The sequence below is a fragment of the Saccharomycopsis crataegensis genome, assembly GCF_037102585.1.
Source record: "Saccharomycopsis crataegensis DNA, jcf7180000000073, whole genome shotgun sequence".
Lineage (NCBI taxonomy): Eukaryota > Fungi > Ascomycota > Saccharomycetes > Ascoideales > Saccharomycopsidaceae > Saccharomycopsis > Saccharomycopsis crataegensis.
The window spans coordinates 1910169-1934155 of NW_027043820.1; the positions used below are offsets into that span (position 1 = coordinate 1910169).

General features: G+C 35.7%; 9 protein-coding genes across 9 annotated transcripts; 4 read left to right on the forward strand and 5 right to left on the reverse strand. All coding sequences in view use genetic code 12, as the record gives it.

Moving 5' to 3' along the window:
* Window positions 1–13: 13 nt before the first annotated feature.
* DASC09_015830 (Zn(II)2Cys6 transcription factor domain-containing protein) lies at window positions 14–3262 on the forward strand (the record flags this gene model as incomplete). Its single annotated transcript, XM_064995186.1, has 1 exon — window positions 14–3262. One exon carries the CDS (start codon window positions 14–16, stop codon window positions 3260–3262), a length of 3249 nt encoding a protein of 1082 aa, XP_064851258.1.
* Window positions 3263–3585: 323 nt separating this feature from the next.
* DASC09_015840 (NADH dehydrogenase [ubiquinone] 1 alpha subcomplex subunit 1) lies at window positions 3586–3849 on the forward strand (the record flags this gene model as incomplete). Its single annotated transcript, XM_064995187.1, has 1 exon — window positions 3586–3849. One exon carries the CDS (start codon window positions 3586–3588, stop codon window positions 3847–3849), a length of 264 nt encoding a protein of 87 aa, XP_064851259.1.
* Window positions 3850–4746: 897 nt separating this feature from the next.
* On the reverse strand, window positions 4747–7428 carry DASC09_015850 (protein kinase; the record flags this gene model as incomplete). The annotated part of the gene is made up of 1 exon (XM_064995188.1): window positions 4747–7428. One exon carries the CDS (start codon window positions 7426–7428, stop codon window positions 4747–4749), a length of 2682 nt encoding a protein of 893 aa, XP_064851260.1.
* Window positions 7429–8091: 663 nt separating this feature from the next.
* AOS1 (E1 ubiquitin-activating protein AOS1) lies at window positions 8092–9138 on the forward strand (the record flags this gene model as incomplete). The annotated part of the gene is made up of 1 exon (XM_064995189.1): window positions 8092–9138. One exon carries the CDS (start codon window positions 8092–8094, stop codon window positions 9136–9138), a length of 1047 nt encoding a protein of 348 aa, XP_064851261.1.
* A 198-nt stretch (window positions 9139–9336) lies between these two features.
* DASC09_015870 (eL33 family ribosomal protein) lies at window positions 9337–10150 on the reverse strand (the record flags this gene model as incomplete). The annotated part of the gene is made up of 2 exons (XM_064995190.1): window positions 9337–9641; window positions 10129–10150. 2 exons carry the CDS (start codon window positions 10148–10150, stop codon window positions 9337–9339), a joined length of 327 nt encoding a protein of 108 aa, XP_064851262.1.
* A 487-nt stretch (window positions 10151–10637) lies between these two features.
* On the reverse strand, window positions 10638–11903 carry KES1 (oxysterol-binding protein KES1; the record flags this gene model as incomplete). The annotated part of the gene is made up of 1 exon (XM_064995191.1): window positions 10638–11903. One exon carries the CDS (start codon window positions 11901–11903, stop codon window positions 10638–10640), a length of 1266 nt encoding a protein of 421 aa, XP_064851263.1.
* A 2415-nt stretch (window positions 11904–14318) lies between these two features.
* On the reverse strand, window positions 14319–15012 carry HHO1 (histone H1; the record flags this gene model as incomplete). The annotated part of the gene is made up of 3 exons (XM_064995192.1): window positions 14319–14718; window positions 14818–14866; window positions 14958–15012. 3 exons carry the CDS (start codon window positions 15010–15012, stop codon window positions 14319–14321), a joined length of 504 nt encoding a protein of 167 aa, XP_064851264.1.
* A 381-nt stretch (window positions 15013–15393) lies between these two features.
* Window positions 15394–16371, reverse strand: DASC09_015900 (uncharacterized protein; the record flags this gene model as incomplete). The annotated part of the gene is made up of 1 exon (XM_064995193.1): window positions 15394–16371. One exon carries the CDS (start codon window positions 16369–16371, stop codon window positions 15394–15396), a length of 978 nt encoding a protein of 325 aa, XP_064851265.1.
* A 276-nt stretch (window positions 16372–16647) lies between these two features.
* Window positions 16648–23796, forward strand: MEC1 (protein kinase MEC1; the record flags this gene model as incomplete). The annotated part of the gene is made up of 1 exon (XM_064995194.1): window positions 16648–23796. One exon carries the CDS (start codon window positions 16648–16650, stop codon window positions 23794–23796), a length of 7149 nt encoding a protein of 2382 aa, XP_064851266.1.
* Window positions 23797–23987: the final 191 nt, after the last annotated feature.

Below are 23987 nucleotides of genomic sequence, written 5' to 3' on the forward strand. Positions count from 1 at the left end.
AATCAGATTCTTCATGCCACCAGCAAAAGCAAGTAATATCCCCTCAACTTTAACATCAAAGTTTCAGCTATTCAATCCCCGAAACGCCAAGCCAAAAAATGTAAATTCATCCAACTCATCACGTCAATCCGCCCAGGGACCCAAGAGTAATAAAGAAAATAATTCTGCTCCAAAGAGAATAAAAGCTTGTCTTCGATGTCGAAAATCAAAGGTGAAGTGTGAGAATAACGGTGAAGGACCATGTAAAAGGTGTTTTAACGGCCAATTTGAGTGTATTTATCAAATGAAAGTGCATAGTTACTCGTCAAAGGAAATCAAACCTGTGAACCACGACCCAAACCAACCACCAATGTCATCTAATGGAAACCGCAGACAATATTTTGTTAATAACGCTAATAAATTTGTAAAGAATAATTCTCAGTATCATCAAACGGTTTCATTACAACAGCAACAAGATCCCCAACAGTTCCAAACTCCGTCCGGGATTCAAAAAAATAATATAATCAATGATCCATGGAAAAACAGTATGGAAAACAAACTTGAAAACTTTAATGACACCCTAAATGAGATTATGGGTTTCTTGAAAGACGGAAAATTCAACGACAAGTTACCGAATCCTCAACTCGATAGTGCGGGCCTTGATCAGTCGATTCCTTCGTTTACCAGTGCTTTAACATATCAACAAACTAATAATCCTATTTCTTCCCTGTTTTCGCAATCTTCTTATAATTATCAGGACAGTGCTCATTCAAAGCCTTCTTTCCTGGCAAAGCAAACCCCTTACGTTCCAAGCAACATCTACAGTAATGCTGAATCGATATCAGACTATCATGACACCAACTTATCACATCCAACTACGGAAAAAACTCAAAGCTTTTCTTATCCTGAAACCTACCAAAGTGGTACGGCAAATCCATCCCCATGGAACTACCTGGAATATCATGATTATGGGTATAATCCCATTACAGGTGGACAGTCCTCATTTCAAAGGCCAAAATTACCAAGTTTCAACGAGGTGCTTGGAAAAGATGAAATTGGAATAGTTTCGGCCAACAATTCTGAAGATCAACATGTGTCAATACACAAAAAATCTAACTGGGAAGGCTATCTGAATAATCAGGTCAACATCAATGATGATGCAGATTATATTTCAAACGAACAAAAAATCAATAAAAGGCCTATTGAAAGTATATCCGGGGCATCTCCTTCGGCACATTTACCAAGAGAATATCATTGTCTAAAGCGTTTAAAACATACCATGGTGTCTGGTGAGTCTGGGGAAAATAGTTTGAATCTCGATTCCCAGCTGAAATCAAACACCCAGAAGACATCACAGAATTTATATTCATTAGTGCCATATTCAATGTTTCAGGAGCTTTACAGCAAATTTTTGGACAATGCTGCACCGCATTTGTTTGGATTCGACGTTTCCAAATTTGATAAAAGGTTGATCTATGTGAAATCAAAGTTAATGGTGATTATAATAAGTTTGATTGGGTGTATCAACAATCCTAAATTCAAACAAGCAACATTTATTGACAGTCTAAGAAAATTGTATTTGGAAACTGTGAATGATGTCATATTCAAGCTGAACTCAACTCTGAACAATAAACTGGGTTCCGCGTGGGGAATTGATGATGTTGATGACGAGATTAATGAGAATGGCAACAAGTTGTTGAATGGTGTATCAGAATCTGTTTCTGATAGTCAAAGAGAGTATGATGATTATATTAGTTTGTGTTCTCATGATACCAATGACTCAGAAACTTTTCCGTGCAAAAAGTGGGATTTGTTAACCAACAATGAAAAGGATGCGGAAATCAAGAACAGTCGAGAATTTAAGTTATTTATGAACATCACCGCCTTATGTATCGGTACTTTCTGGTTTGAAAACTCCCAGTTACTATTAGGAATAGCCTTGCAATTAGCCTCAGAGTTTCAGTTGAACAAGGTATTCATTAAACTAAACGATAGCAAGATCGTGACTATTGACAAGAGCAAAATTGCAGATGAATTTGTGGAGCTGGGGAATAAGATTTCTGAAATCAGTAAATTGAAACTATGGTACTTGCTTTATATTGCGGATACTCAACAAAGTTTTCTATCTGGAAAGCAACCAATAATGAACTCTTCTCAAGATAGGTCATTGAAACAATCTAGAAAGTTATTATTCCAGCATAGAACCAATTTAACCAACCATAGTTTTATCAATTCGTCTGAAATCCAATCCACTAATATGCTTATCCAAACTACCACTGATAATGATTTGCTTTCTTCTAACGGTGAAGTTCGTGCAAGTACTACAAAGAAAACCTTGAATGAGAATTTGTTATCCAGCTCTGCAACGTATAACGACTTGAAGCTTGTGTCTCAATTGGAATTCAACCAAGCCATTAATGCTGTTGTATCGGGCAATGCATGGGGCATATTATCTCCCGATCTCTTTGGGATGCCGTGGAAAACCAATTTGGAATTGGACAAATGGATGGTTCATTGGACATGTTTATTGACACCTATTCATCAAACAGGCAATCCGTGGTCAGTTAAATCCACCTTGATCTACTACAACTTTGCCAGATTGCATGTTAATCATCAACATGGTAATTTAGGGGGAAATAACACAAAATCTGTCATTGAGCCAAATCACCAAATTGAAGATGAAGATAATAGCGATCTTATTTATGACGGGATAGATCATCTGCATGATTTGGGAAGCAAAGATATTGCGGTCTCGTCGGCGCAATCGCTCATCAAGTCTGCAATTAGTGATAGGGATATTGTTGATAACCTAAGATATTCCCCATTACACATCTACGTGATGCTTTATTATTCAGCATTGGCTCTCTTAGATTCTGGAAATGAAATGTTTTCGGATACTCATAGCCCCAAACCACCGAACATGTCTTCAGGTGAATATGGCAGGTTCAAGGAAAAATCCCAATTACATTTTGAGAATTTAGTGCTTGTTAGAAGTTTGGTCAATGTTTTGAGCGATAACTTACCACTAGATAAAGAATTTGGTTTGAAGTTGATTAGGAATCTAAAGAAGAAATTGGAGAAAAAATACGCCATATTCACCAAAGTCGGTCAGAAATATGGGGATCTGGCCAATAAGGTTGGAGAAACTGATGACAGGAATGAAAAAATTCGTTTATTGGATGAGATGAATGAGGAGGAAATTAACAGACTTTTGGGGACGTCAAATGACGATAAAAAGGGGCAAATTTTGGCGTGGCCTGGAACAAATCATCAGCATCCTTGATATTGTCATTATTATCATTGTACTTTATTTTGTATTATATATAGATATATTCTAAATATTTTTTTTTTAAAAAAAAAAACTTAACATTATACAATCTTGCACAGTTTATATGAGGGCATGCATGCTCAAGAAGTCTGTGTCTGGTGGAGCTTCTAAGGAAAAGTTTTCGGCCGGGTAAATATTTTTTGCCATGCAAACCAATCATTTCCTAGTTTTTACCAATAAGAAAAATAACAAAAAAGCATCTTGTCAGAAGATATCACAGAAGTGATTTCTGATAATACAGAAACACCAGAGAATAGTAATAATAATAATAAGCGAAAATGTTTCCGTGGGAAGGTGCGATACCATATACCATTATGTTTGGATTCTTCACCATCTGTGGTGGTGCGGTCTCCGGCATTCACTATTGGAGTAATGGTAACAAAAGAGACAGATTCAGCATGGATCAATGGGACCGTCAGCATTTCGAAAGAGATTACAGATTGACTGGTCTCTATAGAGGTCAAGCTGATAATGTCAAGGCTCCAGAATCCTTTGCCACCAGTGGTTTCAGAAAGTTGCAAAAAGAACCAAGATGGTGGTGATTGTTTTAACGTGAATGAATATTTTTCCAGTTATTTATCAGGTCAGTATAATGGGGATGGTAAAGAAGACAATTATTAAAGAAAAGAGGCTACAATGTTAATAACGGCAATATAAACGTCCAGTGGCCACTATTTTTTTGAGTTATTATTATTACAACATTGAGAAAAATCTTGGAGAAGTAAAGAGAAAGAATCTGTTAATCAAACCAGCATAAATTCACCAGGTTGTTGCAACTTCCATAATAATTCATTCAATCTATCAATCAAGGATCTCTCCTACATCGTCATTCTATTCTTCATTCTATTCCATATGGTGCATTTTATTTAATATATTCATAACTTTTTTTTGAATTTTTTGTTTTTACTTTATTTTATTGTCTGCAAACGTAGCAAAAGCTTTTAAGAGTTTTCTCTGAATTTACAGTGTTAAAAATCTGAAAGAATAGTAAATAATTAATAAGATTATAGCTGGGCATTGGAAGTAGTAAAAAAAAATTGTAAGATAACATGTTTTTAAGATTTTGGAAAGGATATTAGAGATAAGGGGAAAAGAAAGACAAACAAAAGCAAAAAATAATAAAAAAACAGCAAAAAAAAAATCAAACCTTATCAAAACCATCTTTAAGAGGAGACGAGATTGTTGAAAGAACTAAAAAATGAAACTATATGGTATTAGAGCAGAAAAGTAAAAACAACGAAAGATAACTGGTAGAAAATTGAATGAAATACAAGATCTAAAGGGCAGAATGAATGAATGACAAAAACAAACAAAAGAATGAAAAAAAAAAAAAACGAAATGATAAAAAGAGTGTCAACAAGATTGTCGCTCGATTGAACCGAACAAATGGGCAAATTTTTCTTTAATTGATAACAGGCAGGCATTGTTCAAGATTCTAATCATGAGCTTGCTTTCACAACACTTCTTCTTCTAAAGAAATCTAAGACTTTCTTTGTGGTGCTAGTATTCTCACTAACCTTTCTATTAGATGCAACAATAACACTTTTAACTCTTTGCTTTGTTGGGGATGATGTGCTGGAACCTGTGTGGATGCTTTCATTTTGATGTCTTTCCGCAGTTGGGAAAACAACGTTACTTGAACTTCTATTTCTAGAACTACCCATCATAGAGGATCTTCTGCCAAATGAAACACTCTTTGATTGCTTGTGGTAGATACTATTGGAAACCTTATCTTCGGTATCATTGTATGGCGCATCATAAACGTTACCAAAGCCAGTAAATGAGCCGAATATGCTGAATCTCTTCTTCTCGCTCTTGATGCTGGCAGTAGTATAAGTGGATCCGGAAGACTTAAGTCTAGTGGATTGTGATCTTGGAATATTAAGTTTATTGGAACTTTCGCCAAGTAAGCCCAATGCACCGTATTTGCTATTTCTTTTAGTTTTCTTGTCACCAAGACTTTCAGGAGAAGGAGGCGCACCGTTAGTTATCAAGTCGTAATCTTTAACAGGCGAAGATTTTGATGCAAGAGGCGAAGCACCACCATAGGACGACTTTGTTTCTTTAGGGGCATATGAGCCACTACTAATATTACTCTTTGGACTACTGGCAACATTTTGATTTCTAGCAAATGAAGGTGCGGCTGGTTTACTCTTGTTGCCGAAAATGTTTTCAAACACTGAGTGTGAAGCAAACGTAGGAGCATTCGCGTTGGCTTTGGTTGGAGTTGAATTGTTAAAAGTTTCTTCTGGTGATTCTTTGACTGGAGTTGGAGGCTTAACTTCTTCAGTTGGTTGATCTTCTTCCAATATTTTAGATGGTGACTCAGTACCATTATAGGTTTTCTTGGAACTTTCTTCATTTTCATTAATAGAATTAATTGGTGATATTGAAGGGCCGCAAGCCTTTGCAGCAACATTTTCGGTGCTCTTTGGGTTCAAATAGCTAAAGTCCAAATTCAATGGCCCATCTGGTAACATCAAGCCTGGATGATAAGATGAAGGTCTTGGCTTAGAATGAGGATCTTTGTCAAACATCTTCTGGCTAAATTTATTCTTTCTAACTGAAGAGCCTTGGGTCTTGTTAGAAGAGCTTGGAATTGGCTTATACTTTTCAAGTGGCACTTCACTAGATTCACTAACAGAGTAGATACTGTTCCTTCTATCAGCATTTACCATATCTAGCAAAACACCTTGGGCAGTTTTGTTTTTAGCGCTTGACAGTGACGAATTAGTTCCTTGGATTAAGGTATCGCTATTGGCCACGGCATTCTCCCCTAAAGATTTAATTGAGGCGGAAGATTTTGAAGGCGGCATATTGACCAATGTCGCTGAACCATTAGAATTAGGAGGTGAATATGATGCAGTAGGTTGTGAAACTTCGTGGGAAGAGTATGATCTTGGAGGACCCCTAGATGCAGCCAGAGGTAATGATGGTGGGATATTCATACCAGCATTATTACTTGCAATGGCAAAAGATGATGTAGTTGGTTCAACCATGGAGTATCGATTATTGGCTCTTGGATTTATCTGTCTCGCTCTAACATTCGCTGCACTACCATTAGATGAACGAGTAGTGTTTGATGCTCTGCCATTAGCTCCTCCACTTGAAGAGCGTTGTTGCTGCTTTTGTTGCTTCAAGTAGAGCTCCTTTTGTTGTTGCGACACAAGTTGTTGATGTCTATTAAGTTTTGCATTTCTATCCCACTCTTCTGGAGTGACGGATAAATAAAGAGCATATGGGGCTAACCAGGAATGCTGTCTAATTTGTTGTAAATTGTATCTGTATTTTGGTTCCGGGACCAAAATATTTCTAAGCAAATTTCTAGGTAATGGTTGCACATATTCTGGGAAAGTCAATTCTGTTGTGCTAATATAGTTGTACAACTTGGAGATATTGCTACCTTCAGGATTATCTGGATCGTCATCAAATGGCAAATAACCGGCTAACATAGCGTACAAAATAACGCCACAAGACCAGACGTCGACTTTTCTCGCCTCATATGGTTCATTTTTCAACACCAATTCTGGAGCAGCATAACAAGGAGAGCCACAAGAAGTTTTCATAAGTTCATTTCCTGGTGTAAAGCTATTGACGAAACCGAAATCGGTAATGATGATGTTATTATTTTTATCTAACAACAAATTTTCGAGTTTCAAATCTCTGTGAACGATATTTTTTGAATGCATGTAGTCAACACCACTCACTAACTGGGAAAATAATTTGGAGGCAATGGAATCTTTCAAATGCTTATTGTTGAAAATATAATCGAATAGCTCACCACCAGAAGCATAGTCAAGTACAATGCCAACATATTTATCATTTTGCAAAACTTCTTCTAAACGAACAATGTTTGGATGCGATAATTTCTTAAGGGCATTGATTTCTCTGTGGACTTTAGACTCTCTTTCAGAACCTCTAGGAATAGATTCTCTTTTAATCAATTTGATTGCCACTTGCAAAGGCTGCTTTCCGTCTTTTCTCCAACCTAACTTGACTTTACCGAATTCACCCTCACCTAAAGTGGAGCCTAAAATGTAAGCACCAAATCTAACTTCTCTATGAGATTTTCTGATGACTCCGGCAGGCAAGTTATGTGTATTATATTGTTGTGAAGGCATGGCGAAGAATATTGAAGGTCTTTATACTCTATGTTTAGAATTTGTATGGTTGACAAGGTTTAGTGTTTTGTTGTTTTTTGTTTGTTTTGTTTTTTTGTTGTTTTTTTTTTCTATTGTTTTTCTGTCCACAAAGACAAACTCAAACAAAATACACAGGAATAGGTGTCTTGTAAGCCCAAAAAAAATGGAGCTGCTATTGGGTATCAAACGTGAAGGAATGAAAGTTCACTGGGAGAAGTATCTTAATAAGGAAGATTTGGGTAGTTGGGCACCGTAGTAAAATTATTACTGGATACTGTCAGGGGTTTAATGAATGAATAGTAGGTATATGAATAACAATACCAGTGCCTATGGAAGAGCCCAAAGTAGCGGCCCGGGTGATTGTATATCAGGAGTATATGGTGATGTTGTTTCTTAGGGAAAAACAACGGTAGTGGGGAGTGAATGGCACAGGATAAAGAAGGGTTGTAGTGAACTAGCAGTCCGCGTGGGTTTCTTTCAGTCTGTAAATTTTTGGCCAGCTGTTTGTTCTCTGAGGGGGTGTATATGTAAGGGCTACTAGTATAATGTCTCACACCCCCACGTCCGCCAAAAAAAAAATTCTGTAAGGAAAATTCACGCGTTCGATGTTGTAACAATAACAATTGCCATACATTATCACTGATGTCAGCCCCAAAAGAACTTTCTAACGAGGAAATTGCCTTATATGACAGACAGATACGTTTGTGGGGGTTGGAAGCCCAGAGAAAGATTAAGACGGCTCACATTTTGCTCATCAACTTGAGTGCCGTCGGCACGGAAATCGCCAAAAATCTTGTGCTTGGTGGTGTGGGTTCATTATCGATAATTGACAACCACGATATAACTGAGGCTGATTTCAGTGGGCAATATTATATTTCAGAGGATGATTGTGGGAAGAAGCGGGTGGAAAGCGCGCAAGAAAGAATCCAGGACCTCAATCCAAGAGTTGATCTAAATGTGTTTACAGATGATATCAACACAAAAGAACCTGAATGGTTCAGCCAATTCAATTTGGTCATCTCTACCGAATTGGCTAAAGAATCGATTTTAAGAATTAACAATGTTACTAGACAGTTAAACATCCCATTTTATGCCACAGGGCTCAATGGGTTGTCAGGATACGTATTTCTCGATTTGATTGAACATACAGCAACTTATAAAAAAGAAAAATCAAACATTTCTACGAAAACTGGGAAGGTTTTCAGCTTCTCGGAAATTGTATCCGTGGAAAGCTTCACTGAAAATAATCAACCTTTTGAAAACGTTACCACCAAAGATCATTATAAAAGCTTTAAACAATTTTTGGAAAACTTCAACAAGCAATCAGAAAATATAAAAGAAACATATACTACCAAAAGAAAATTGAAAAGAATAAGCCCGATTTTACCATTGACTTTAGCGTCCTTGGATTTCAATCAGGCCAACAAATTGACAATAGATTCCTTGAAGTCAAAGGCAGTGAAAATTTGTGAAAACTTGTCTATTCCTCTGACCGTTCTTGAAAACAAAGATCAACTCATTGAGTCATTTATTGCTCAACAAAATCACGAATTTGCTCCTGTGTCGGCTATTATTGGAGGAGTATTGGCCCAGGACGTTATCAATGTTTTGGGGAACAAAAATAAGCCTATCAATAATTTCATAGTTTTAGATGGTCTTTCGGGTGAAATGCCGATCTTCACAATCTAATTAGCAGTCTTAGTCTTCACAATAAATTCAAGTAAAAATATTATCTTCGCATAAATAACAATCTACAAAGTTGTTGAAAATATCGTTTTTCAACATCCAACTGTAACTTTTCATGAACCAATTAAATTACACAATTTTTATGAAATGAAACAAAAGGGTAGCGATACTAGTATATATTAATAACACTGTGTAAGCAACTTAGATACTTGATGGGTAAAGGAAAACTCTGACGGAAGCACCGAAGGTCTTTGGTGGCAAGTTTTTCTTGAAGTTAGCACGGACAATACCGGAGTTACCGTGGGTTCTGGTGACCTTACCCCAGATGACTCTGATCTTTGAGCCTCTGATTTCCTTTTGGGCCTTGTAAACGTAAGCAATTCTTTTACCTAAGTAGAACTTGGCATCTTCTGGAGCATCAACACCTTCGATCTTGATCAAAGAAACGTTTGGGTTGTTAACACTCTTACTTCTTTGGTAAGAAAGATGTTTACCTTTAACGTATACTATAAGAAATATTGTTAGTTATTTGGACTTAAACCAATAGTCTTGGTAAAAAGTATGATTCAATGTGTAATGAATTAGGACAAGTTCTTTGGTCATATTGATTCGTCTTCACAAACTATTTTCTTTTATTATGGTAGTTTCATCTCTAGTGCTGAAAAGAGTTCTTTGATTCTTTATAGTTGTGATACATTCTGCTTGGTGAATTATGAAAACCCTGGTACAAAAAAAAAACATCATATCTTCTATATTGCTTATAACTTCGTTAATGAATTCAAGTTGATTTGTTTGAAACTTATTTTGTCTTATGATATTCAGTAATCCCTTCCTATTTTCATCTCTTCATTATTAATCCCAAAATTTATTGTTGTTCTCTATTCTCTTAATTGTCGGTATGGTATAAGTCATCACTTCAATCCTTCACATTTCCACAGTCAAATCATACTTTATTTCCTTTTATTTTTATTTCTGATTTCATTTCTCACATACATCTTGGTTGTTCAGCAGCCATTGTTGATAGTTATTGCTGTTTTGATATGTTCGAGGACTCTACACTATGAAGCTTTTCAACTTTTCAAGAATTTTTTGTGTAATGTGAAGTTGGAATTTTTTTTTGCCTCAGCGGGTTGGGAGCATATGTGTTTCAACGTCACATATTGCGCCCTATTGCATTATGATATCATGTGAGAGTCTCCAGCCCTAATCGGCATCATGTAGCGCCCCCACAATTTTTGACAGGTGATAATTAAAAAAAACGTGATTACATCATTTCGGAGAAGTTAGAGTTAAATTATATCATTAGAAAAGTTATCGAAATAGAAATAAACGACATGTGCACAATAGCAAAATCTATTTAAAAACATAAGCACAAAAAAAGAACAGAATTTGGAGGAAAAAAAATCACAAAAACAACAGTGAGTGTAGATGAAAATGTTATAGGGAAGGCATTAATAATTAACAAATGGTAAAGTTAACACAAAGGGGTGCAAATCATAGCATCAAATAACAATTTCCTTTTCATTCTTGAAAGCCTCATCATTAAATCTCCAGTGTACTGCAGTCTTTGATTTAGCATCTGAATTGAACGTACCGCTTGGAACATTGTACTTGGAAAACCCGCCAATTTCGCACAAATTAAGGAATGGTTGATCGGATTTCTGACCTAAAGCTGGTATAGTAGAATCATCAACTTCTTTGAACCATCTAACCTTCCAAGGACTATTGGTGTCTGTTTCTTGCTTTCTTTTTTCTCTTTGAGCATTTTCCAATTTGGACTTGGATTCCGAAATTTTCTCGAATGAGCCTTCCTTAATGGCTTCCGCAACATCCTTCCAGGCCTTTCTACTTTCCAATGAATGTTGTTCAGAAATTGGTTTAACCTTAAGATGTTCTGGACTAGATGTAGCAGCATCGTAAAATGGTGTAGTCTTCTTGTACTTATCGCCGTAGTAAATACTTGAAGATCCTGACCATTGGCCGCTGATGGTGCATTCTGGAGTACCTTTCTTATCCATGGATTTCTTATCCTTGAAAATTTTGGCCTTGAAGGAGTTCTTTTTACCGCTAACCCAGCCCTTTCCGCTGAACTCAATGACAGTTATATACCCACTAGAAGATTGAATATAAGATTTACCATCCAATTCAACATAAGGAGATGCCATCAACAAGCCTTCAATGTGCAACCCTGGCAAAGTGACCAAATAATTTTCATTCAAGTCCCTATATTCTAAGATAGCATTACCGTATTGCTTAACATTTAGAGTCAAAGAGGTGGCGTAGATTTGGGTCTTGACTTCATTGTATCCTGATAAATAAGTGTTGTTCTTTTCATTAATGATGGAGTAAGCGGTAACAGGAGGATGGTGACTAACTTGTTCTGATAACAAAACAGTGTCTCCGAGTTTCTTTTCCTTGCTCAGATCTTCCCATTTCCCCACAAATACTTCACCAAGGAATGGGTTCAAAGGTTTCTTTTCGGTTCCCAAAGTTTCATTTCTTGAAGCATATTGTGATCTCAAAGTGGCGATAAACCATTTGGTGACGGCAATCTGTCTTTCAAGGAGAGTGCTCTCGTCCTTAGCATCCTTACCACCAATGAAATTTGGTGCAAGAAACAATTCCGGATGTTCGCACCAAAATTGAGAATATTCGACTAACGACACTGGCGATAAAATGAATGGCGGAGCAGTAAGAGTATACAAATCCCCATTAAATGATGCGATCGATTTCAAGAAATCTTTCCAGGAAGCACTATTACCAGACATTTCTATTATTGAAAATATTTATAACAAACTACCGAATAGTACCACTGAAGTCCGAATGGATGGCTACTAGACTCTATGTATGACCGAACAGTTGATGAACGAGTCGCACTACTAAAAGTCTTCTTTAATTTTATTTTGTGCTACTTTTGCTACGGCATATACGAGCGTCGATCACATGCCGCCACGGGTGCATTGCGGATACATGCTAAGGTTAAAAATGGGAAATAAGGGCTGTTATTGGTAATTGTATCATTTTTATCTGAGAATAATAATATTTCCAAATTTCTTTTGATTTATGGCGCAAGTCGTATTTTTCTCATTGGAGATTATAAGATTTTATCCAGTTGTATCGTATCCTTTAGCTGATCCATCCTTGTATTTGCAAAAACATCTTTAATCCAATTCTTTCAATACTAAGTTCTCCAATAATAAGTTCTGCAAGTAAAAGTCAAGAACGCTCTGTATTAGCTTTATTTTTAATGTATATCTTACTCATATGTATGTATCCATTTTACATTCCGCTGGTGAGTGAAAGAGGCTAGTCATGTAGATGAACAACAATAACCCAGTTGAGAATTTCTTTTTTTTTTCGCACTATCACAATGTTTTCCCCTCGTACCTAAACACTGAACTCTATAACTCCAAATATTTTCTTATGAACTTGCGTCAAATTCTAACTAATGAGACAAGTTCTATATATAATAAAATTGAATTACCGAAACACATGAATTGAATAGATTTTTTTTTCTGGAGATGGGCTTATGGTCTCAATAAATCATCACTTACATGCATGATGTCGATAGGTTTTGCTCTCACTGTTTTCTTCATTCTTTTTTTGATCAAGCTCATATATCTTTAGAATGTATTTGATATAAAAATGATTCAAAAGAGTTAAATAAAGATAATAAATTATAAAGAAAAAAGATTTTTTTTTTTTTGGTTCAGCTGAGCTGCCATTTTGTCTCTGTAGCTTGACAGCAAGTGTTGGGATCAGGAGAATTATCAAATACGTAGCCAACAAAACAATAATCATAATTACAATGTGAAAATTACTAATTTTTGGTTTTGAGATTAATTAGTTATTCAAATATGAGCATACTATACTGTGAACTTACAATTTCATTTCCCGTATAGGTCTGTCTGATTTGAAACAACTGGGAAATTCAATACGTAACCCAATATCTTTGATGAAAATATGTCAGTCTCTGTAAACTATAATAGTCAAAATATTATTTGAAATATTTAAATTATTTTTGAAGACTTTCACAAGAAAAAAAAAGATGATTATGGTAGAACTGCGGGATACTGTAACAGAGACACTACGGGAGCTGAGTATGACGGCACACGCGTCATGTTAACCATGACAGAACATCGATATTGGGAAAGCACATCTTGTTTATAAATGAAATAAATCTCTATGAATATACAAAAAATATAATACTATGTACTCATATGCCCAAAACATTCCAAATTTGTCATTTTACAAAGAAATGGAACTTGCAAAGCTTTTGAAGTTATCACTGTGATGCTGTAGGCGATGCTTACATTCATGGACATTCTAACCCTATTTGAAATAAATGGGTGCCAACATTGACAAAATCATCTAAAAATACTAAATTAACATTTTAAAAACTATACACACACAAAAAGCATCATGTTTTTGAAGAGGAAAGGAAAAATAGCAATAATTTGGCACTGCCTGACCTCCGGGGATCAACGCACAAAAACAGGTCATCTCACACGAGATGCATAACCATACACCATCAACTAAACAGCCCCAAAAGGCACCTGAAAACACAAAATAGTCAGGAAAAATTGCAATAAGATGTCAATTATAGGGGATATTAATTTATTTATTCAATTTACCTTGACTTTGTTTTCGTGTTCGCTGTGTTAGAGTAGGGGGCGATGTTTACGCGTCGCTGTTTTGTTGCTCTAATGCGTCGACTGATCTTGCCTGACTCCAAAGCTCTAATCAACAGGAATTCTACTGTCAAGGCCTAAAAATTAGTTTATAGAAATGAGGATACATATCATTAGGAAAGGGTAAATAAAATAAAATGAATAAAGTTAAGTTAGGAGAATATTGTACATTAGACACAAAAAAATAGGAATTTCCCTGCAAAAATAATAAAAAAAATAAATTTTAAGGGGCATCACAAAAAGTAAAAGAGACAAAATGAAAAAAAAAAAAACACATCAAAGAGGTGGAATAGTTATTATAATAATAATAGTAATAGGAGATATTGAAGTAATCGTATAACCCAAATAAACCATAAAAAAAAAAACTGACCTTAAAACAAAACATAAAATACACGCGTAAGGACAACAATAAAGACAACAAAGAGAGAAAGAGAAGAGATGTTACACAGAGAAAGAAATATTAGATAAAAAAAAGTACCAATAATAATCAGATTACTTCTTGGCTTTTTTTGGAGCAGCTTTCTTTGATACAGCCTTCTTTGGGGCAGCTTTTTTTGGAGCGGCTTTCTTAGAGGAAGCAACCTTCTTGGTAGCGGCAGCTTTCTTTGGGGCAGCTTTCTTTGGGGCAGCAACAGCCTTCTTGGCAGCGGTAGCCTTCTTTGGGGTCACAGTTTTCTTTGGAGCAGTAGGCTTAACAACTTTGGCAACTTTCTTTTCGGTTGTCTTCTTGACTGGTTCCTTTTTGGCCAATTTGACTGGACCAGATGGACCCTTTGGTTGAATAAAATCACCCTTGTCAACACCTCTTCTCAAGGCCAAGTTGAATTGAGCATCAAAGTTAGAAGCGGTCATCTTATAGTTGGCTTGAAGGTACTTCTTAAGGGCTTGACGACTAATTGAAAGTTGTTAGTGAATAAATCAAGAAAAGCAAACAAAAAAGACGCGTCATTATTTTTGTTTTAATAAAATATTCTGAAAATAATGGACATACCTAGAACCATTACGTTCCTTCAAAACAGTAATAGCCTCCTTAATCATATCTAGAAGTGTGGTTAGTGGATGTTCAACAAGAGATACAACATAAACAAAAAGACCCCCCGAAACGCGTTCTTCTTGATCATAAAAACATACCCTTATAAGTAGGATGTTCTGGTTTCTTAGCAGCAGCAGCAACAGCTTTGGCCATCTTTTAATCAATAATTTAATAAAATACACGGGAATAACACTGGGCGTGGTTAATGGAGATCCTTTTGAATAAAGAAGTTGGTGAGATGGAGTATAACGCAAACAAATAAACAAAAAAAAAAATAACGTAAAAAAAAAACAAAATTGTGCGGGCGCGTGCGAACGTGAACGGTTCCCAAACCTCTCCAGGGCGGGTAAGCAAACACTTTGAGGGATCTAACTTACACGAGGCTCGCCGTCTTCTTCTTCTTCTTCTTCTTCTTCTTCTTCCTCGTAACAGTACACATATTTCAACAGAATAATAACATTAATAATAAGATCACTGAGCTACCTTTCCTTTTTTTTTTTTCTCTCCCAGAAGTTTCCACTAAGTAAATAAACATTATCTTTTCCGATAATTTCTTGGAACGTAATTTCTCCCAATCACTGGCTCTAAAGCAATTCCTAACGTCTCTGAGGCATCTCCTTCAAAACCCCAACAGTCTTTATCATTGGAAATCTCATCGGAATTCACTTCTGTGTTGAAGATCGCAATTTTGCCTCCCTGTAATCGTACTCTTTCAACGTACCCTATCGCAGGCCACATTTTACCACTAGTACCAACAACCAAGATCAAATCTATCTTGTTGCTCACGAAAAAGTCATCAATTGTATTAATGGCTTTCAATGGAATTGACTCACCAAACCAAACGACCCCAGGTCTCAATAAACCACCACACCGGGGGCATGCAGGCAAGTCTTCTTTTGAAAGATTGGTATTCACTTTACCCTTTTCCCTATCTAATCTTCTTTTCTTGTTTCTATTATGCTCTTCATATGTATCATCACCCTTATCACTTTCATCGTCCACTAATCCCAAGGCCTGTGTTAATGGATGCTCAAAGTTATTTGACTCTCTGTAACTGCAGAAAAAATCGGTGCATCTCAAATCAAAAAGATTTCCGTGCAATTCTAACAAATTTGCCTTATCATGGCCCGCCCTTAGATTCAATCCATCAACATTTTGATTTATTGTTAGGCACTGTTTATTATTTTTCCTTTTCCTTTCATTATTATTAGCACTGTTGAATTTCTCTGATAACGCCGCAATCGCATAATGTCCTTTATTTGGCTTTGCTTTCAAAGCTCTGTGACGCCTCCATGAATAAAATTGCCATACAAGACCGGGATTATCTAAAAATGCATCTGGGGTGGATATGTCAATCGAATGGAAATCTTTCCAGTAACCAGAAGAGTTCTGGTAAGTCTGAACTCCAGATGCTGCCGAAAGCCCTGCCCCAACCAAAACAATTATATTATTGCATTGCATTAAGTAATTTTGGAAACTTCGTAGATAGTCCTTGTCGATTTGAGTAGGCATTTCATTCTATGATCCCTTTCCTTTCATATGTTGTCTTTACTCGTCGGCCTTTTCATATATCCCCAGATGTACTGATAATTTTTGTTCTCTATATGAATCTTTCCCCCCAAATCAAAAACAAACATCAACACAAAAAAAAAAAAAATTGGCTTCACGTGAGAAGAGGTCGAAAAATATAAACAGGATTCTTCGTCTCATACATTTGACATTATTGACATTATTGTCCTTAATTTCCTGTATTTTTGGGGGAATACTGCAGTTTCTTGTCTATAAAATATGGCAACCCTGAAACTAAAGGATCATACCAAGTTGATAGACAAATTGACAACAAGTATACTACTGGATCCCAACTTTCTAGACCAAAACCTAAAGAACAATATATCCATCATCGATGTATTGATCCAATCAGGTTTAGCCATCCAACTCTCACAGTTAAATCTCAAAGTTACTAAGTTGTTCATTACGCCATTCTTGTCTAATGCCAATATAATAGAACCAATTTTATTCAACTATGTGCGAGCGTTATCAGTGGTTTGCTTTAATGCTCCAGGAATATTGATCCAAAATGTTGACCGTAGCGATAACAAGCACGCTCAAACGGTGAAAACTCCTTATTTTAAGGCTCTTTTGACCAACTTAGTTAGATTTTACAGGTTCAATAATAAAGAACTTAATGATTCCATAACAGAGCTAATCATTCTGATCATCACCTTGGTATCAACTAGATTAAAATCTTTCAAAGCAAGAAAGATATTGGGTGATTTCTTAGTGTCAAGCTTGGTATCTTATTATCTCAATAGAAGTTTTACAAATAATAGTAGGGACTCGAGCATCTCTGATTTGCTAACATCTATCCATTGCTTTTGTGTGCTAAACAAGTGGAGTGTACAAAAGTCTTTGATATTTTCTGGATCTATGGAGCTGAAATTAAGTACCTTTTCTAGAAAAATATGGTTCTTATTGAACGACATCTCCGCTGGGGCTGAGATTCAAAAAGTTTTGGATCAATATAAAATCATGTTTTTAAATAGCTGCTTTAACTCATGCACTATATCTGGTGAATTTCAAGAATCTTTAAAAGCTATTGTTTGTTTAGAGTTTGCAAATGAGGTCTTGCAGAACTTATCTAGATCACAAAATATGTCTATAGCAATTCAAGAGTCATTGGCTGTGAATTTACTTGAACTCTATCTTAAATGTTTAAAAGAAGACTTGCACAAATTCTTTTTTGCAAATTTACACTTGCATGAGTTGTCATTGATTAAATCTCAACCAGTATCTATCAGTGACTCTTTAGTGAAGGTGATATACTTGATGATTTGCAATCCTGCTGAGAAACCAAATACAAATTTGAAATCCTCCCTTGAATCGGAATTTCAATCTGTGAGTGGGAGTTTTCCAGAAAACCAGTATCTTCATAGTTTGATGCTGGAAGTGGTAAGCATTCATGAAAATACGATAAGCAAACAAAAAATTCAAGATATCTTAGACTTGGTTAACGTTAGTGAATCACACAGAATATCAATTTGTGATTATGATTCTTCCGACTGTCTTACAGAATGGGTCGATAATTTGGCAAGATTATTAGAGGAAGACTCCAATCGTATTTTCAAGTCCCAACTAACAACATTGAAGCTAATACATTCTGTTGGCAATTTTTGTTGCTTATACACAAAACATTATGACTTTTCTGATAACCGTTGTGAAATATGTGAAGAATTAAGTGATATGAACTTGATTTTTAAAAAGAGAAGAAACTTGGCTGATTTTCCAGTAATTTCCAAACTTGTTGGAATAATTTTGAAATATTTTGTCATAAATGAGTCCATAGTACTGAAAGATGTTCTCACGATAAATTTATTGATCAGCTTGAGAAAAATCTTTATTAAATTCTCACTTCCAGATATTGATTCGATTGATCAACCTTTGTTCAAGTTTGTTTGCAATTGCATGTATTCCAAAAATAGACACATAAGGATTTTTGCAGGAAAAATTTTTCCATTATATTCTGGATCCGATGATTTTTTGGAAGATAATTGGAAATATATTTTTGAATTTTTGGATAAGAAAATGGTTATTGATTCTACCAGTTACCTTGCAGAGTCTACGATCTTGGCGTGGGGTGAATTGGCAGTCGTGACAGAGGGAGAATACTTGAATGTTTTATTATCGAAGCTTTTTAAATTTCTCAGTTCCACGAACTCTTTTTATTCGTGTGCTGCATATACTACGTTGATTAATGTTGCCAATTTAAAAAACAAGACCTGCTGGCAATTGGTGCACCCGTTTTTACCAAACTTGAGTGTTATGTTAGTCCAGCAAATTGTGGAGAAGACTATATTTGGCAGCATAATACCCGATTTCTTAGGGGTTTCTAGTAATGATATTTTATTCAGAACAATAAAATACACGGTGCCTTATTTATTAACACATTATTCAAAGGATATCATCAAGGAAATTGCCAAAGTTGCTGATATGGAAAAGTACAAACTTGTTGAACTTCAATTGTCAAGAATTTTAGCTGTGATGTTGACTTCTGCTGAATATCTAAACATCGATGATAATGATAATTCTTTTCTGATCAACCAGAATAAGATTATGGATATTTTGTCTATTGTGGATCCATATTTTAGACACAAGAAATTGTCTGACCTTATTCTGCCAATGAATGATATCTGGGAAATTTGTCAAATGTATTCCACCAATGGTAATCACTCTATTAATGACAGCAACTACCAATTGTTGAAAAATGCCATTATATTTATAATAAAGTTGGAAAATTCTTCAAGATACCCATCATCTGATGAATCTCTGAAGTTCTTTGTTGGAAATAAGTACAACTTGAGCCAACCAAATAGTCCAGAGGACGAGAAGATTTTACAAGATTGTTTCAAGAGCACGCTATTAGGGATTATAAGAGAATTATCAGATGTTCTCAAGAATACTAAAGGGAGAACCCCTTATCTTGAAAAAGTTAAATCCTTGAGCGCGATTGAGTTTTTAGTACAAGTTGCTGGGTTGGAAATTGTTACAGCTTTACCACAAATTTGTATTTCTCTTCAGAAGGCTATTGCCGATCCACTTCTTGAGCTAAACAGTTTGAGATGCTGGAAGATGTTAATATTGAACTTGAAGGATATACATTTGATAACTTGCTTTGATTTGGTAGTTGCTATAATTTTACAACGGTGGAAGTACTTCTCAACATATTCGAAAAAAGTTGCCAAGGATATCTTGGTGGAGCTTTTTAATAAGGAGGATTTGATCAGGGAAAAATATTTCAATTATTATTTTACTTTATCTTTCAATTATGGGTTGGTTGATGTTTACTACAAAGCTAGCAAGGTCTTGAAAAGCAAGAAATCTAGTTACAGTGATGATAATGGATCAATGGTTTTGAATCTTTTATATGATATCTCTAGAAGATGTGATAATGATAATAAGTATGTTGTTCAACAGGCGTTGGTTGACTTGAAAAACTTCTTGTCCCAATACAAGCTAGAGTTCCATGCTGTTTTTGTTCTGAAAAAGAAATTCATCGAGCATATTTCAAATTTGACCGATATTTTATTGAATAATTGCTCCAAATTCAAGTATCAACGTGATTCCAATGTTGAAGAATCTTTTAATATCCCAAAAGAATGTGCATCATGCTTAGGAATCATTGGGTGCTTGGATCCCGATGTCTTTGAACATACGGTGTTGGGGAGGGAAGTTTGCATGTTCAGCAATGAAAGGGAACTATTGCAATTTATTCCAAGGTTGTTGAATATTTTGGTGAAGGCATTCTGGGCTTCCGAAGAACCAACGTTCCAAACAATGTTGGCGTACGGTTTACAAGAATTTCTCAAGATTATAGATGTGGGAGATCTATCATCAGTTCCAGTTTTCAATGATTTGACGATCTCTACCTTGACCCCATTAGCGTTTTCAAAATATGAGCTTGGTTCTAGCCGGAGTGAAAAATTGAAAAAATATCCATTATTCAAGTTGGAGAAATCACATGTGGACTGGGTGAAAGATTTTACCTTGGATTTGATTGAAAGAAGTCGCCTTAGTTGTGAAAATGATGATGGGAAAAAAGTCAATGAAATCAAATTCTATTCAATTTACAGCACGGTTATCAAAAATCAAGATTTATCCATTAGTTTGATAATTTTGCCTTATGTTGTTCTCAATATGATCGTCAAGGATTATAAAGATGCTAGAGAAATCATTCTCAATGAATTTCTAATGATATTGAACACTGATTGTGATGTGGATACCTATAGTTTGGAAGTATCGAAAAATATAAGATTACTTTACCAAACGGTGTTCAGAATTGTCGATTACTTGAATGAATGGTTATTTGATAGAAGACAACGACAGCTGGGAAGCAGAAAAAGTAAACGAACAATTATATTTGGTTGCACAAACGAGGAAGGAATAAGAATTGTCGAGCTGTTCTTGACTCAAATTCCCGATATGTTGGTTGCTAAAAGATCATCTCAATGTGCTTCGTATGAGCGTGCAATCTTGTACTTGGAGAAAAGTTATAGACACATCAAATCTGACCCACAGAACAAAAATAAGAATAATGAAAAGGATCTGATAATCTCAAAGTTGCAAGAAATGTATGAGAAAGTTGATGATTATGATACATTAACTGGCTCATTGAAGCTGTTTTCTACTGCGAATATTGAATCCGCGGTTTCGCAATTACAGTACGAAGATAATTGGAAGTCCATTTTGAATGTTTTTGATGTGATGTCCGATGCCGATTCCAACTACAATGATGAATTAAATGTCAAGTTCTTGCAATATTTAAATAAGAAGGAATTGCATACAGAAGCATTGTCCAGAGTCAAAAAGTTTGATGATATCTTTTCTATCGATAATAATCTCACGCTACAAAATGTTCCCGCAGAATTAATGGAATCAGCGTTACTGGCTAGCACCATGGTTTGCGACACCGATAATTTAAAGAAATGGATTTCGATAGCTGGTATATCTCCTCGAATTAATGATAGCGATTTTCTGATAACTTTACTCATATCCAAAGCGTTATATTCCTTGAGGGGAATGAATAACGCATCTTTTACACATATTGTTGACAAGTGCCATAGTACTATTGCATCATTGTTGTCATTATCCACAACGTCATCATTGACCAGAAACAAGCAACTCCTTGATAAATTACATATTTTGGAAGATATGAAGGAATTAGTTTCCCTGAAAGATGAGCGGGGATATACAACTAGTAATGCCGTTTTCAAGTCTAGAGTGGCTAATGCAGGTTCCGATTTCGAATCATCTTGGCTCATTTTGACAATGAGAAAGAATAGCGAGCAATTATTTGACAACAGTTCCATTCCAGAGGTGTTGAAAACCAAAAATATTAGTGACATTTGGCTTCAACGGTCTAAGCTTGAACTTGAACACAATAGGCTTGATCTTGCCTCGAGATCGGCGACACAATCATACATGTTGTCGAAGAATAGCGAAGCAGAATTCCAGTACGCGGAAATTTTATGGTCGCAAGGAGATTTTTCAAAAGCATTGAAATTGGCCCAAAGCTTGAAAGATAAGGAAGGTTTCAGTGTTCATCAAAAGGCAAAAATTCAGTTAAAGTATGCTTATTGGCTAGAGTCCTCGAATAATGCTTTGGGAAGTGAAATCGTGGAAGAATTTAGACGTGCCATCAGACTTGATAGGCAATTAGAGGATCCTTATTATTATATCGGTAAGTATTATACCAAGGTTTTAGAATCATGGGATGCTACTGGCGAGGTGCCAGAACTGCCAGTGGGGTATTATGAGTGTGAGATCATCCACTACTATTTGCAATGTATTGGTAAAGGCACGAAATATTTACAAGAAATTTTCCCAAAGATCGTCACCTTATGGCTTGATTTTGCGTTGATTGGACAACAGTCTGAAGAACACAATGAAAAGTTGAACATGATTCAACAAGAAATCGCCAGCGCTATTGAAGTTTTACCAAAGTACTACTGGTTTGCAGTGTTCTCTCAGCTATTATCAAGGTTGCCAAGTACTAAGGGAAAGACTACAGAGTTAATTATCCGGGTTTGTGCTGTATTGCTTCAATATTATCCACAACAACTGATCTGGGCTATTTTTGCCCAAAGTAATTCTGAAGATAAAGCGGTGAGGGCCAATATTGCTAAAAAAATCATTACCAGGTTTGTGAAATCCGAATGCAAGTTGACAAGGTACGAGAGTAATAGGGTGATTTTTTCTGCGGCGCTGAAATTTTTACAAACTTTCTACAAGATGGCAAAAGTTAACAAGAACAAGAACGTAGCAGAATGCTCATTGGAAAATGACTTTGGGTTTGATCATACGGTATTACCTGCTCCAGTAGTGGTTCCAACCAAGGAGAATTTTGATATCTTATCCAGTACTTGTCCTCTTGAAGCCGGTAATGACTCAATAACTATTGTTAGATTTGACGATTATGTTAAAGTAATGCCAAGTTTACAGCGACCAAGAAGAATTAAAATGACTGGCAGTGATGGAAAACATTATTTAATCTTGTTTAAATTGAATGACGATTTGCGAAAGGATGCCAAATTGATGGAGTTGACAGGGATGATTCACCATCTTCTTCTGAATAATTATGAGTCCAAGAAGAGAAAACTTCAAATCAAAACTTTTGCCGTGGTTCCTCTAAACGAATTATATGGTATTATTGAATGGGTTCCCCACCATGCAACGGTAAGAAGCATCATTGACCAAAAATACTTGAGAAGAGATTCTTTGAACACAATTAGGAAGAAATGGGAACAAATGACTACCTTACCACAAAAGATTGCTCATTTTAAATACTTGACTAATTATTTTGAACCTGTTTTATATAAGTGGTTCATTGAATTCTTTCCGACCCCCGATAGTTGGTATAATAGTAGAAATTCTTTTGCCAGAAGTTCAGCAGTGATGTCCATGGTTGGTTTTGTTTTGGGTATTGGTGATAGGCATTTTGAAAATATCTTGATATCTGAAACCAACGGAAGTGTTTTACATGTTGATTTTGATTGTTTATTTGAAAAAGGTACAACCTTGAAAGTTCCGGAAAGAGTTCCGTTTAGACTCACCAATAACATGGTGGATGCTTGTGGTATTGTTGGCGTGGAAGGAACCTTCAGAAAATCTCTGGAGGTCACAATGCAATTATTGAGAAATAACGAGCCAATTTTAATGAATATTTTGGAAGCTTTCATTCATGATCCGATCATGGACTGGAAAAGTAGCAGACTCGGATCACCAGCAAGCACTTTAGCAAAGATTAGAGATAAGCTAAGAGGAATTTTAGAAAAAGAGGCGCTACCTATGAGCATTTCAGGACAGGTTGATTATTTGATTCGACAAGCAACATCTGCCGAACTATTGTGCCAAATGTATATTGGATGGATGCCATTCTGGTGAGCCATGTTGCTGTTTTGCCATTAATTGTTTTTATATTATGTATTATTAGTGTATTATTTGCTATAAAAATTTAATTTTATGATTTATGACGTTTTTATTTTCCAGAACCGGTTTTTATTGATTGTTAATATTGTCGATAATATAACTACTCATGTTACTGGTTGGTGTATGGATGTATGCAACATCCAAAA